The following is a 15,220-nucleotide window of genomic DNA, read 5'->3' as shown; positions in this document are numbered from 1 at the left end:
CTGTCTCAATGCGGAAAACAAGACTCATAACGGGCTCCAGGAAATTCGTCCACATTACCCCTCATCTGAAAGCGCTTAACTGGCTGCCTTAAGGAGCGAGAATACAACTGAAAATGGCATGTATTACCCACAAAGCAATACATTATAAAACACCAGCTTACCTAGCCCAGAAAATCACACTATCAGGAGGATGCCGCATCTCCCGGAGTCAGGGAGATCTACTATTGAAACCGGCCCGATTCCGTAAGAAAGGAACTTATGACCGAGCTTTCTCTGGTGCAGCGCCTAGAATTTGGAACGCTCTCCAACCTAACATTAGAAGAATTTCGTCAATCTCTGCTTTCAAAAACGAAACCAAATCTTTTTACATGAGTAAATACCTCCCATAATCGCAGCAGACTCGTCAATATCATTGATCCACCATGATCACACGCATGCTATCTCTCACCGAACATTAACCTCTTTGGGGTACTGTATATATGTTTTTCTTTTTGCTTTAATGTTTTCGCAAAATATTTGTACAACTACTGATGACTTGGTAACAAAACTGTTTATAGATATGCAAAATGTAAAGCGCGCTGATACCCCACTCAGGGTCATGTCCGCGCTATATAAAACACCAAATAAATAAATAAGTCATGAGTTCAACTTGAAAGTTTTAAGTCAAGAATAGTCAGGCACCATTGATCGTCTTGCAGCCAGGTGGACCCCAGCCAGGGTCTGATTGGGATCACAATTAAGATCGGTCACTCCCAAGACAAGAATTTGCAATGCAATAGGTCTCAGATTTGCGAGAGTTTGAGCTATTGGCATTGTAAATAACAATGCCAATAGCTTAAACTCTCATAAATGCAAGACCTATTACATTGCAAATGCTATATTTAGAAAAGCGCCCCATGCAGAGCTTTCATGCTAATGGTCGACCACACCCCTTTCTTTAGGCCTGGCTCGTCTAAAGAAAGGGGCACGGCCACCATTAAAGTGAAAGTGCGGTATGGGTGCTTTACAAAAAAAAGCATCCGTTTGTCAAGTTGACAAACAAATGTTTTTTTTGTAAAAGTGCCCCAAGCCGTGGTTTAACTTTAACAGCAGCTCCGCACCTTTCTTTAGACAAACTGTGTCTAAAGTAAGGGGCATGGCCGACATTAAAGTAAATGCACCATATGGGGTGCTTGTAAACCAAAAACTGAACAATAGTAAGAAAAAAAATGCGGCCGCATTCAGGCCGCAAACATCAAACTAAAGGCAGGGCCACCACTAGGGAAAAAAAAGCATTGGGGAGATCGTGTCAAACCATTAAACCAAATAGTGCTCGGACGCTGTAATTAAAGCCTACAGAGTAACAATGCTTGTAACGGGGGTGTCCTAATGTGAGGTTACAAAATGAGACAAGGCGGTACTAAGGAGAGGACTACTAAAAGCCACAGTTTACAAAGGACAATGACACAAGCCAATGAAAAATATGGGCAGAGAGTGGGCAGAGCTTCACGCCCATGCCTGAATACAGCATGCCTCGCAGAGCAGCGCATTCCCTGCCCAGGCACGACCTAACAAGCGGCCCACATTCGCAAACCAGGGTGTGGTCAAGAAAGGCATACAGCTGCTGCTGTTACTCCAGGGGGGGGGGGGTTAGGTGAGAATGTGTCCCCCGCCTCCACGTCACTCACCTGTGCCGCCCCACCTCCGCGTCACTCATCCATGCTGCCAGTACTGTTAAGGTATTTTTTCTCATTGCACCATTTGGGTGCTTTGTCCTGCTCACTTCCCTCTACGATATTTTAGTAAATGGGAAAGTTAAGGTTTCACATTTCTTGCCTTTCAGTCTTGATTAACCCATCATCACGAGTCCATCTCTATATCCATATCTCCCCCCACTCTTCATTCTTTGTCCGTTTGTCTTTTAATCTCCCTTGTATCTCTAGGTTTCTCTCCTTTTCGCTGTCTTTCTCTATATCCTCATCTCCTTTTCTCTTTCTCAGTCAGTTTTTTTCTCCATGTTCTTTTGTCTCTTTCCATCTCTTCTTATTTACCTTTTTTTTCTCTCTCCCTCCCCCTCCCCGTTTTTCCACTATCTCTTATATTTCCCTCTATCTCTCGCAATATTCCACTCTCTTTCTCCCTCCTTCTCCCTCGCACGCTTTCTAGCAGTCTGGCACTAGCAGCAACATGCTCTACTAAACTAAACGTGGCACACTGGAGCTGAACCAGAGGGATACTTGAGGGTTGGAATGGAAGACATAGTACAAGGCCACAAGCCCCCAGAGGGACTCCGACGGGACGTGATGTATAAAGTAGGACCGAACAAGAGGCAACACCGGCCTCCAAGCATTGCCTGACCTCCTCAAGTGAGATACACACATTATGGGGTCATAATTGTAAATTAGTGGCACAGGCAGACGCAAGAGACGTCCCAGGACAGGAGGGAGACCTGTCCCGACTGAGCCAAAGCAATGCAGACCTTGGACTCTGTCGCTGCTCACAACCTCTGACAGGCATACGTGTCACAACAAGTCATAGTATCAGACAAGCATATTCCGCATCTTTTGCCGGTTTCTTGAGGCGGTAGTGCTATTTCACTCACGTTTTTAAACGCCCCGTTATCACCAGTCTAGTACTGTTCGTTAGCGCTATACAGTAGTTTGTAGGGTGTGTTATAGTGCCAGGGAGATTTTCCCAGTGCTCTGAGTTGCACAGCTGGGGCATCCTTCCGTCCCTCTGATGGCCATGGGACCTCCACTTCTAATTTATTTTCCCTGCCTCAGTTTCCTGTATCCTTGGAGCCGCTGTTGACAAATTCTGGAAGAGCAAAAATGTGCTGGCCCCAGATCTCGCCAATGCTTGTAGCAGAAGCCATCCAAGGCATCGGGCGTGTCCCCGGGAGGCTGGAAAGGTGGGGGGCCGGTTTTGAAATGGTGGGGGCCTTTTTTTCTTTTTTTTTTTTACCGGGGGCCGGTTTTGCAGCAGCGCTGCAGCATCGGTCTCCATTAACAAAAGCAGCAGTTCTTCACACTTGGAGCCCCTCTCTGCCTCCTCCTCTCCCACCGGGGGCTGGTCTGACAACTTTGCTTGGGATGCTTAGTGTGCCCAGTCAGGCCCTGGCAGGCCTAAGCAGACACTGCGTCACTTCCCATACCTTCTGAGTCAGCCATGATCCCTGTCTCGTAAGGAGGTATATTGCCATTGACTATAAACTGGCAGACTTTGCACACCCAAAGACCTCATCCCCTCCCTTTTCATCTCCCTCTCCAAGCACACAGAGCCTGCATGACTCATTCTGTAATCTGTTGAATATTCATTCTGCAGGACACAGAGTGGGGAGCTAGCAGAAGGCCTGGTCTTAATTAAATGAAGTTCCAGCTGCCATTCTAATGTCTAGTTCAATTTCCTTTGATTATGGTAAAATTAAAAATGGCAAAGGACCCATCTAGTCAGAGCGCCGTTTCCTGATTTATTTAAATCCTTGGTGAGGGGAAAGCTGGCTGCGGGGCACGCATTTGTTAAAAGCGATGCTTGTAGGGTCCTGCTGGTAATGATGGCAACCAACAATTGGGCAGCAGTGCTGTGATTGCAAGTCTGGTCTGCCAGCCTCTTCCCCTCGTCAATGCACAGCTCGTACCTGCCAAGACACGTGCAGTGCATGCATAAAGTGAGATTAGCAGAGGAATGTCATATAATGATATGTTGAAGAGCAGTGGATGACAGGCGTCTAACGCTCATGAGAGCAGGGCAAGGTAGGAGTGCTTTACCCACTCCTAAGTGCACAATGACTGTTTGGTCAGCCCTCTCGGGTCGCCCAAACCAGTAATGTGCACTTTCCCCATTCTCCGTGCAGGCTGCATTACAGCCTGTATGGACAACATACCCAGGCCCCCATTCCCTGGGTGAGCGTCAAACTAGGACGCTCAAAACCAATCACAACGTTGGTTTGCAGAGTTGTGATTGGTCAGGAGAGCCTGGGTGCCTACCAATTACAATGCTGCATTGCAGCATTGTGAATGGTCAGTGGGGCCTGGCTGTGCTTCCTTATTCTTACGGAAAGCAGGAGCAGAGACGCAGGACCCGGGCGAGAAGGTAAGTTAATTTTTTTCGTTTTGCGCATACTCGCGTGACCCCCCCGTTCCCCGCCCGCGACGCCCGCCTCGCCACCCGCAAGCCATGCTGGCCGCCACTGTTCTACTGTTCATCAATCATTTGTTGCTGGTTTTCTTAGAGAAGAGAAGACATCCTGTTTTTCAAGGTGAAAAGTTGAAAGACATGCAGGTCTGAATTTTGGAAAATATATGGTGGAGGTTGTACATTTCATGAATGGCAGATGTTGTGATTTAGGGTTGCGTGTCATTGGGAGACTAGTGAACGGACACTCCCATCCTTTTGAGAAGTCAGATAAGAGGCTTAAGATACAAATCAAAAATGTTAGAGGCAAATATTGAGCACTGAGGCACACCAAAAGACATTTCAGCTTTGTCTGGGACGTGATCACTAATCTTCCCTAACTGAGAGTGGTTTATTAGAAAGAAGGTGAACCAACTCAAGACTAGGTGATAGAAGATACATATAGGCCCATGGTGATCAGTCATATTGAAAGTTAGTGATAGATCAATGAGAGTAACTAGGCAGGAGTCCCCATCATCCAGGATACAGTAAACATTTTCCTATATATGTAGGGTTGTGGTTTCTATTGTATTGCATCCCATATAGCACTTGCTACCCCTATGTGGGGAGCTGCAGCGCTTGCCTAAATGGGTAGCAGGCTACACTGTGTAGGGTGTGTGGTTGGGAGGAATTTGTCTTTGTTTTGATCCTATCTACAAAGTGTTTCCATGCCGTGTGTGATGATCACCGAGGTGTAGTTATCGTGCTATGGGATGCAGTGTGCAGCAGTGTGGTGGATGATGAAGTACAAGCGACAGGTGTGCAGTTTTATGGATTTCAGTATGCTTGAAGCTTAAAACAACTCTGCAGGTCCCTTTATGGTATTTCTTATGATATAGTTTGCTTAGCTGGTTACTGAACTAGGTTGTCCAGTCTGAGATTTTGTGTATAGTTGTGGTCTTAAGCTGCATGGTTGGAGGGAGAGGGAAGTGGAAAGATCTGTTGCGATGTCCATTGTTATCATCATCCCATATCTGAGAGTCTTTGTGAGATGTAAAGAAGTGGGCAGATTGCATAAATATTTGGGACCCGCAGTGGTGGACTACATTAAATCTGTATGAATTGTCCAGCAGTGTATGACAGATCTCTTCAGTTAAACAATGTTTGTTCGTTTGGTGATGTCTGTTTTTCTGGATTGTCATTGCTGCTGTTGGACAACCCTCGTAGCTGACATGTCTTATGTGACTGTAGGAGGTTTAAGTTACAATTTGCTGCAGACCCCTGCTTATTATGTTCTTAGAATTTTAGTGGATCATAATTGTTATAGATGCTAAAAACCACATTAATATTCAACCAACACATGTTTTTTATTGATGTAGACCAGTTGGATGAAGGCACACCTTTTAATGGTTTTCCCTGCACATGACTGGTTGTAAATGGGTTTGAATTGGGAGAGGAGATTGGGGGTTGAGATTAGAATTTTTTTTAGATGGGGTGCTTTGGCCAGTTTTGAGCACATAGGCGAAGATGCTGTGAGAGAGGAAGGCATTGATGAAAGAACGCCATGCTTGATTGAAGGAGTCAGATTTTTTTCCTGATGGTGCCAGCGGGTAGTATGTCCAAATAATAGTTGGTGAAGTTCAGGTATTTTATAATTCTGGCAAGCTCATCTCTTTGAATTAAGGTGATTGAATTCCAGTTTCTTGTAGATTGGAGTCAGCACAAAATAACCTGTTACAAAGCCAATTTTGCCCATGAAGGATCTATTAGAGTGTTGCGAGGAGGTGTGATATTGAAGAGAATGAAATGGAATACGATTCTAACTGGATTAAATTAATTGACAATTTGACCTTGTAAGAGGCTTGATTCAGCAGTGAGAACTGGCAATTTATAGCCTGTTCGTAATGCTGTAGATAGTTCTAGTATTGGAAATGTGGAGAAGCCTAATTTTGTTTCCACATCGATTATTAGTTTGTTTGTGAACGGGCTCTGTAAACAATAGTTGTCTTGACATTTTCATTTGACGCAAGACAGGGGAGTCTCCTAAATCATAATGTTGTAGTCTCAATAGGACATCACTGCCACTCAAGAGAGCTGAGTTGTTGAGCTGGCAAGGGAGGCGAGCCACAAAGCAGCAGAAGTCAGCGGATTCTGGGAATGTGCACTCATTTTAATTGCACCCCTTTCTGTGGTGTGATGAGATGAGGTTAAAAATCACGTGCTAATGGCAGTAAAACGCATCCTTCCAGTATTTTCTGAAATACTTGAAATGTCCCTTCTTGTTCTTAGTTAAATATCCCAAACTCACAGTGAACTTAGGTGAGATGGTGGCCTTGATGAAATGCAGGCAGCACCTCCTGTCTGTAGCACACAAGCCATGTCTAACTCAATCAGCCTAACTTGCATCTTCTTCCCCTCTGCCTGCTGTGCCTTCTCCCTCTCCTCCTGTGCGTACATGTGTCTGGTAGTCTGTGTGAGTGGCAGTATATGCATGAACCTCTTACAGTGCCTGTGGGTGAGAGAGAAGCATCAAACACACAAAAGGTAATGCGAGGAATGCTTGCAATTAGTCTAACAATTCGCAATCGCTTGGGGTAGCATCCCAACCCATCGTGGTTTTGCCCACCATTCCACCTCAGTTTGGACCCAGCCGTAAGCAAATTAGTCTTGACCCTGCTCCAATGGGAACAGTCCAGCCTGAACTGCCAGGCCAGGTTCTCCCTGAACCAGAACACAAATAACCCAAGACCGGGTTGGGGCTCGTCAGACGGGTGTATCTATGTTCCAGTAGCATAGTGAGTACAGGACTCACATCTGGGAATACCTTTGCCACCTAAGGCATTACATCAAACACACAAAAGGTGATGTGAGGAATGCTTGCAATAAGTCTAGCCACTGGCATTTGCTATGGGTAGCTTTCCAAGCCATAGTTCTTTTGCCCACTTGACGGTAAAGTGGGCTTCCTTAACAGGCTCATATTCTACTTTATTCATTTCTATGAATAACCTATACCGGTATGCTACTGCATTATCTGACACAATTTGTTCAGTAATGTATTACCTGTAGTCCAGAGTTAGACTTCCCCCTCGACATGCAGCCAAGCTTCATCTTTCATTTATGAGCAGTATATTAGAACCACTTACTGTAAATGTCATAATCTAAGACTATAAATTCAGTCAGGCAAGGAAAGTGTATATAGCATGTTATCCAGCAGAGTCACTGTTTGTGTATAAACCAATTAAGACTCGTTTATCAGGGCTCCCAGGGCATTAAGTGACTTTCCCGGAATAGCTGGAGAACTAATGCTCTTTCAGCTCTGTAACACTACAAATATTTTGCTAAAAAAACGTATTCTCGGTTGAACACTAGATACAGCTAATGTATTTGGGGCTGGCTCACAAAGTTTTGTCTGTGAGTAGATATGTCTTGCTTGTGTTCTAAGTGATGATTTGCTAGTGAACTGCCTGTCTTAATCCACAAAGTATTTTAGTTGTGTCATACTTTAGACTCAGAATTTATAAGGTGTAAAACGTGCCCAGTCATGGACCTGATGTGCAAAGCTTGTCTTCCTTCTGGAAATCAAAGTTGAGACTCAAGACAGAAGAAGGCAAAACACTCGCAGAAAAGACATTGTAAATCAGTTCCATGATTAAGAATATCTTACTCTTGAACTTCTTTAGTAAGTCACACCTAATAATGGAGTAAGACACAACTACTCATAGAAAATTCTTTTTGAATCAGGCCTGCAAACCCAAGAGTAATCCGGGCCCAGTATGTGTATCCAGCCTAAACAGCACAAAAAGCTAATAATTTAAGTATGTGTAATAATAAAATAGCCACTTCATCTGGGGCTAACTTGGATTACTGAGCAGGTTTGGAATACACCTTATTAAGTGCTACAATGTAAGGTAAAAGAAAAGAGTCTTGTTCTAAATGTCTAAATTCCAGTTATTCTAGGACATAAGCTGCTCGGAAAAGAGACTAATATTGAAACTAAATCTGCCAAAAACATATTTAAACCTAATTCATATAATGACAATTTTATATATGTTATGGACTGTGATAGCGATAGTGACCTGAGCTTCCTCTTGTTTGTCAATATACCCCTCAGTGACCATGACATACTTTAAACATTGACCATCATGGAAGAGCAGGATCCGATTATCAGGAAATCCGCATAAAATACATTGAAAGACAATGATTTTAGATGGAAAATGTGTATGCAGTGGTTATACTGAAAATGTGTCACAGATTGAAGTGAAGTGTGTCTATAAGACCACCTGTGTAGTCTCCGAAGCTGTGCGCCTTAATAATCCCAATATGTGGCAGTCAAGTTAAACATCTCAGGTGGTCAACGTGTATTGGTGGGATCCTAGCCTAGAATGAGTTATATTTGATAAACCTTGTCAAACTATTTCCAATGGAGCTGGTGATTCATAGTAACATGCTAAATATATGTTGTTTAGTCACTGTGCACCTTCACAACAAGGATTTCTCAAAGGCACGTCTCTTTATAGTATAAAGGTTTAGGTTTTTCATTAATGAATTTCTTAGTTAATGGTGTGAGCTTCAGCCAACTTGTGTTCCCCCCTTTTGGTCACAACGCGCCTAGGGCTTTTTCAAGGCTTAGTATCAGCATGGGGGAAAAACAGCAAAAGTAGTGTGTCCAATCTCAACCCATACGAGAGGCGGTAAATACTTGCTTTCACTACATCAGGAAGACATTTTTATCAATGCTACTAAAAAGGTACATCTTGAGGAATTTTCCCTATTTATTCCTGTCTACTTGAACATTAGATAAGTTTGACACCAGGTTATTATGTCCATGAATTATGCTCAAAGTCGTGGGAAGTTGCACCTGCACACTTTAGCAATTTTGTATTTTATTACACAATACCACTGTCATAACACTGTTGGACGCCGCTGAAGTGGCTTTCTTGCACATCCCTGATGCCCTTCTACTCTATGAAACTATGTAAATATGAAATAAATTAAATAGGTAAACAAATGACTGTCTCTTCTAAGGAAACAACATATGTCTAACAATTGAAACAGTTTGGTGTAATCCTGTGTTACTGAAGTAAACAAAAGTTAATTTGGTATGTCTGCTTTTTCTTCTCCTTTGGCTTCCTTCTAGGTGCGCTTGATGATCACGGATGCCGCGCGGCATAAGCTCCTGGTACTGACCGGACAATGCTTTGAAAACACGGGAGAGCTCATCCTTCAGTCAGGATCCTTCTCCTTCCAGAACTTCATTGACATCTTCACCGACCAGGAGGTTTGTTGTTAGATTCCCTACTACTGAGAGAATCTGAGGCAATGTCTAGCCTGTAGACTGCTGTCCATTGCTACTGAACCAGCATCTCTGCACCTGCCCTCATGACCTGCATCTTTATGCATCACTTCATTTAGCACATGGCTGTCTGCAGCAAAAAGTGTGCTCTGCATTTTACCTGACTTTTTTTTAATGTTGTTGTAAATAAAAAAATATTTAAGATTTATGTTGATCATCATTATATCATTCACCTGGGATTGAAAATAATGTGAAGTCAAATTTTTTGTTGGGGTAAGGGGGGATTCCTAGATGGGACACATGGCCCACAACCATACCAGATTGTCAGTTTATCCACATAACGTAAACTTATCTACAGTGATTTAAAGCAGAACCCATTTACGCAGTGAGTATCTAAGCCCAAACCCAGGCCTTGCCCTGCCTCTCGTGGACCTATGTTGGACACCCTCGGTAAAAGGTATCTGCCTACTTGCTTTCTAAAAATTTATAACTATTAACATTTCTTTTGCAACCTTCTCTATTTTGTGGCATTGTACTACTCTTATGGAGGTGTTGAAGTGCTTTGAAGACGAAGTGTAGCGGATTTCTCATGAAACACCTCCATTTCACACACAGCTGCCATTGTGACCAACTTATAACAGAACTTGAGCCCAATTTTGCTGGAGCATTGCAACACTACAAATTCTTATATTGTTTTAGTAAAAGTGACCACAATAGTATTCAAGTACTGTACACCTAGTCCCTAGACACAAACCTAACATTGCAGACAGGGCTCAAGTCGGGGGTACACGCAGGTACACGGCGTCCCCCCACTCTTTTCACAAGGTGGACGCCACCCCCCCTGCTAAGAAGAAGTTGGCCCCCACAGAAATATGCTGAACTTGTCCCGGTGTCATTTTCAGCCAACGGACACGTTCAGCGGCACCTGCACGTTGCCTGCTTTCCATTCCCAGCAGCAATGTACAGGCAGCAGGGGAGCCTTTTGTCACCTCTAGCTGGGACGAGGTTAAGGGGCCATCCGGCCTCCTTTTGTTTGTATATGCTGTCCGGGGGCCGCCTGGAACCTTACATGTAAATGCCTCCAAGGGAAACAAAGGCACACAGCTTGCCTTCTCTTCACAGGTACTTAAGAGAGGCATGCTTTTGCCTTTGCTCTGTCCCTGTATATAAATGCAGACACTGTAAGACTGTCAGATGGGTTAGTCTATCCCAGTATTTACACAAATAATTTAAATAGCACTATTTTATTTCTTTTATAGTGCTACATCGTGACGTAATGAGGTCATTTGCATACTGTCTTACTTGGTCAGTCCCCCCCACTTCTTTTTATAGGACTTGTGCACTGATTGCAGATATCCATTCTCACAAATTGTTCCCTCCCTGAAGTGAATTACTGTGACTTGTTTTCGAGCTGCTCGGACGGCCAGGTTTCTTTGGGTTGAAGAGCAGAGTGACAAGCGTGGGTACATTATGAGGGGTGAGTTGAGTAGTGGGTGCGGGCTGGGTCTCTCTCCAGATGTTTGCTGACCTGGAGATTCCACGCATCACATGACCGGCACCTGCTGTGGAAGGATCTAGAACCCTGCTGAGTTCAATTCTAAATAATCTGCAAGCAGTCTCCTGGAAGTTGTATTTTAAAGAAACCTAGGGGCATATTATCAAGGCGCTATGAAATTATCGCCGCTTTTGCGTCCGTTTTTGGGCGAAAAGCAGCGATAATTTCATCGCCTTATCAGCAAAGACACGCTATCGCGTGTTTTGCTGACTTAGCGCCCATTTCCAGCACGCCTAACTTTGCATCGCTAATGAGATGCAAAGTAGGCGTGGCTGTGAAACCAACCAGGGAAAATATCACGAAGGCAGCTTCGCGATATTAACAAGGAAGGGTAGTGATTTTTTAAATCGCGCTAAGTAGGCATACTTAACATGGGGGGTGGATTCTATGGCTAAGACCACAGGCCCTATCATCTAGGATATCGCCGTTTTCCACCATGGAAAACGTCGATATCCACACTAGCTCTTGAATTTTTATCGCCTCGGCAATGCGCGTTGTTGATAACACGCTAACCGGGCGATAAATTCCAGAGATAGCCGGCAGTAAATATGCAAGCGCTAAGCACGCTTTGCAATATTTATCGCTGGCCCTTGTTAATATGCCCCCTAGTTAAGAGCTGAATTAAGAGCAAGAGGTGCTAATTGCTGTAGAGTGCTTCTTGCTGTAAGTATCTTTTGTGGGACGGCTCGTGAGGTGACCTGAGAAACCCAGACATAAACTCATGCCAACAGGATGGCATAATGGCCCCTGGTGAGACACCACATGGAGGGCGAACTTTAAAAACGCCGAATCTCTCCCAATAGCTGCTGTAAGGAGGAACTCACAGGCAGCTTTCTCCGACAGGATCCGAACAAGAGTGGCTGCTGGTTTTCAGGGCCACCTCCCTGCACCCTGTGAGGTGTAAAACCTGTCAATACGAAAGTGGTGTCCAGCATGAAGCCCAAACCTGCCTTTAACCTGAGACCATGCTCCATCGTTCCATATGTGAGCACCTGCCACGTGGCATCAGGTATTTTGGTGCAGCATCTGGGTTCGTTTCCCGCCAAGATGGTAACTGTTCCATAGATATTCCACTAACAACCTGTCTGAAGAATCTTTCTCAGCTATATCTATTTCTTACTCTGAGTTGTCTGCTTAAAGGATTCATATCACCGCCTCTCTCAGGGTCATCCCTGCCTTACAGTCTCACCTGCGCTGGCCGTCTGTCGTGAAAGCAGGGACCGCTGTAGGCAGGATTTAGAAACTTGTAACACATTGACTTGGTTCATAACAACGGGGTTTTAAATATTGGCTAAAGCAGGGCTGTCCAGCATAGGTCCTCAATGAGTGGTTGATCCATGCCACAGTTCAGAATAAAACTACAAACTACACCACTTAGCTCCATTTAGATTCACCTACGTAAATATATCCTAAGTAAATGGTCTGTAAATCTTGCATGGATCAGACTGTCTTGGATCTATGTTGGACACCTTTGGAAAAAAACATTTACGTTTAAACACAGTGAGAAGACTGTCATTCACACGGCATCAGGTGTTTTGGTATAGTCTGTTAATTTTTTAAGCTTCTTTGTTCATGTGGAATACTGCTATGCATATACCTTGTCTGTTGGTTTTCTTACACTATTTTACAGGCTAGAGACTAACATATTTACTAGAAACTGGCAGAGCGCAGTATTACGCTAAAATTGGTAACGCCGCACTCCGTCAGTTTCAAAACACAGGGCTGCACAGTAAATACAAAACTGCAGCGCACCCCTGCGTTTCCCCTAGCGATGGCACTAAAGAAGCAGCCTTGCGCCAGCGCAGACACCCCTGCGCCAGGGTGTCTGGGTGCCTGCGCTCTGGGGAGATTGTTTATATTCAGGAAGGGACAATATTTACAGGCGATTTGCTGTTTCTAAGTGTGAAGCACACACGGAAAGAGCAAAATACGAGGAGAAATGAAACATTTATCCACGTATGGCCTGCTTAAGACCTGGTATATTGCCTGATGATATTTTTGGCGCTGTCCCATACCTTATAAATATGGGGCATAGTCAAAAAGCAATGGGTGTTGTGGCGGAACGCCCACTGCAACACCCACTGCCCTCCTCTTTCACGCTAAGTGTGGCGTAAATAGGGGTATTTTTTACATCGTGGCCTTAAGCCACATTAAGTGACTTACCGCCTTGTAAATAAGGCAAAGGACATAACGCCACCAGAACATCGGAAAAAATGATGTTCTGGTGGCGTTAACTTTGTGTAAATATGCCCCTAGGTTTTTGAATGCACAGGAGACCACACAAACCTGCTGAGAGGCCACACAGGGTAGGCTGGGGATGTATTGCAAACACACCCTCTGTCCAATGAGCATAGAAGAAGTGGGATTGGCAGGAAAGGGGAGTCGATAGAAATCATGAGCATGCGCCCTAGCTGCCTTGTCAAAATCCCATACATTGATGGGATTGAATCATCTATAGCAGCGTGAGTTCTTTGTTGTGCAGATGGACATCCATACAGAATTGCCAAGATTTTTCAAGTTTCAAGAACGTTACCGTACTGATGACGTCAGCGGAAATTAGACCACATGCCCTTTGGCTCGGTAACAGCAACAGAAAAACATCACATGATATGAATGGGATCCAGCTGAGAAGAAATGATTGTGTGTTTCTGACCTAGATCACATCATAAGAGCACTGGGTTCAGATTTGACCTCCCTAACATATGTTATCACTGGACAACATAGCAGGACAGTACTTTGCTGCCAGTGTGCAGTGGCAGATGGTGATGGTTTGAAAGGGGTGGTGCATAAACACCCGCCTGAAAGTGCTCCACGCGAGTGAACAAAGGGGCATATTATCAAGATAGGCAATACAATTATCGCCGCTTTAGCGGCAGAAAACTGCCACTAAAACGGCGATAATGGGCTTGATAATATGCTCTATGGAATTCAAATTGAAGCTCAGGGTAGACGTCCTTCACATCTAACATGGGCTTCAATTGGAATTCCATAGAGCATATTATCAAGCCCATTATCGCCGTTTTAGCGGCAGTTTTCTGCCGCTAAAGCGGCGATAATTGTATCGCCTGTCTTGATGATATGCCCCAAAGTGATTAAGCCCAATTTACTAAAGAGGAGAGTAGCATCCGCCTCTCCTCCCTGAGAAAATGTTGACAAAATGGGGCAAAGAAAGGCATGTTGTAGGATTATTTTCCCATAAATCTGCTAAAAACCCATAGGCAGGGCCAGTGGAATTATCCCATTGTACTGACGCAGCAATTTTCACACATTAATGCATATGCCGCATTTGACATATAATCCATCATCTGCCCGATAATCTGCAGATTTTAACTCCCCAAAAATTGTTTCTAGCTCAAACGGTTCAAAAGTTACAAAAATTGCAGTTACACGTGTTGCTGTGCAGTGGAAGGCCCTTTGCAAATCTGGACTTGTCACCTTTCTGTTGCTTATTGCTATATTTGGGTGTTAAACTGGTGCTAATGAGGTGCAACCAATGCCCAGATAGTGTTACTAAGTTTAAAAATGCCAAAATAATAAAGAAATACTATTACAAAATGTGCTGCATTATGACGCATAATTTGCCTTTTCGTGCCACATAATTTACTCAACCCTGCCTTATAATTTGGCCCTCTCCTGCTGCATAGTTCCAGTAGAAATGGCCAGAGGATGTAAAGCAACACTGATAAACTATTCCAGAGTTGTGCTAACCAAAGGGGACACTACATAGTGCGTTTGGGGTTCACCCATTCTAGAAGAATTTTGGGACAATGGTGACATTTACGGTGCATTTTCAGCTTCAATTTCACACCCAAAAAATTCAGAGCCCTGCCGCCCTCCCTCCCTCCTCATATAGTCTCTGCTCTGCTGCCGTCTCTCTATGGATTTAACCCAGATCAGTGACTGGGGGTGACTGTTTGACAATGTCTGGCATTCAATCCATCATCTTTTTGTGCTGGTAAAGAATCACGGCTGTTGGTGTACGGATCCACACTCTCTCTTTACTTCTGTAGCTGTAGGCTATTACAGGACTCGGGTGTTCGAAAGAGGCAGGGAGATTAAATGTAGGCCCCAGGTAGCATTAGCCATCCCTCTGCTGTGGAAACAGCACCCAACTCTGCACAGGCATACTGGGAATACTCCAGACAGGTCCAGCTCAGAAGGCAGCCATGTATATCACAGCGCCCCACTACCGGCAGGAAGGGCCCCTAATGTGCTTATGGACCAGCATGTATCAGCACTAGTGCTACCCTCGACTGAAAGTGCGCATTTTTCGATTTGGT

General features: G+C 44.3%; 1 protein-coding gene across 1 annotated transcript in view; it reads left to right on the top strand.

Annotated features, from left to right (window-relative positions):
- MAP1B (microtubule associated protein 1B) overlaps positions 1–15,220 on the top strand; it is a 440,549-nt gene that overhangs the window by 351,370 nt on the left and 73,959 nt on the right. Inside the window, exon 4 of the mRNA XM_085632354.1 lies at positions 9,230–9,370. Within this exon, the coding sequence (XP_085488480.1) occupies positions 9,230–9,370 (141 nt within the window). The remainder of the gene's footprint in view (positions 1–9,229; positions 9,371–15,220) is intronic.

The sequence above is a fragment of the Triturus cristatus genome, chromosome 2_1 (assembly GCF_964204655.1).
Source record: "Triturus cristatus chromosome 2_1, aTriCri1.1, whole genome shotgun sequence".
NCBI classification, from domain to species: domain Eukaryota; kingdom Metazoa; phylum Chordata; class Amphibia; order Caudata; family Salamandridae; genus Triturus; species Triturus cristatus.
This window is presented reverse-complemented; position numbering and strand designations above follow the sequence as displayed.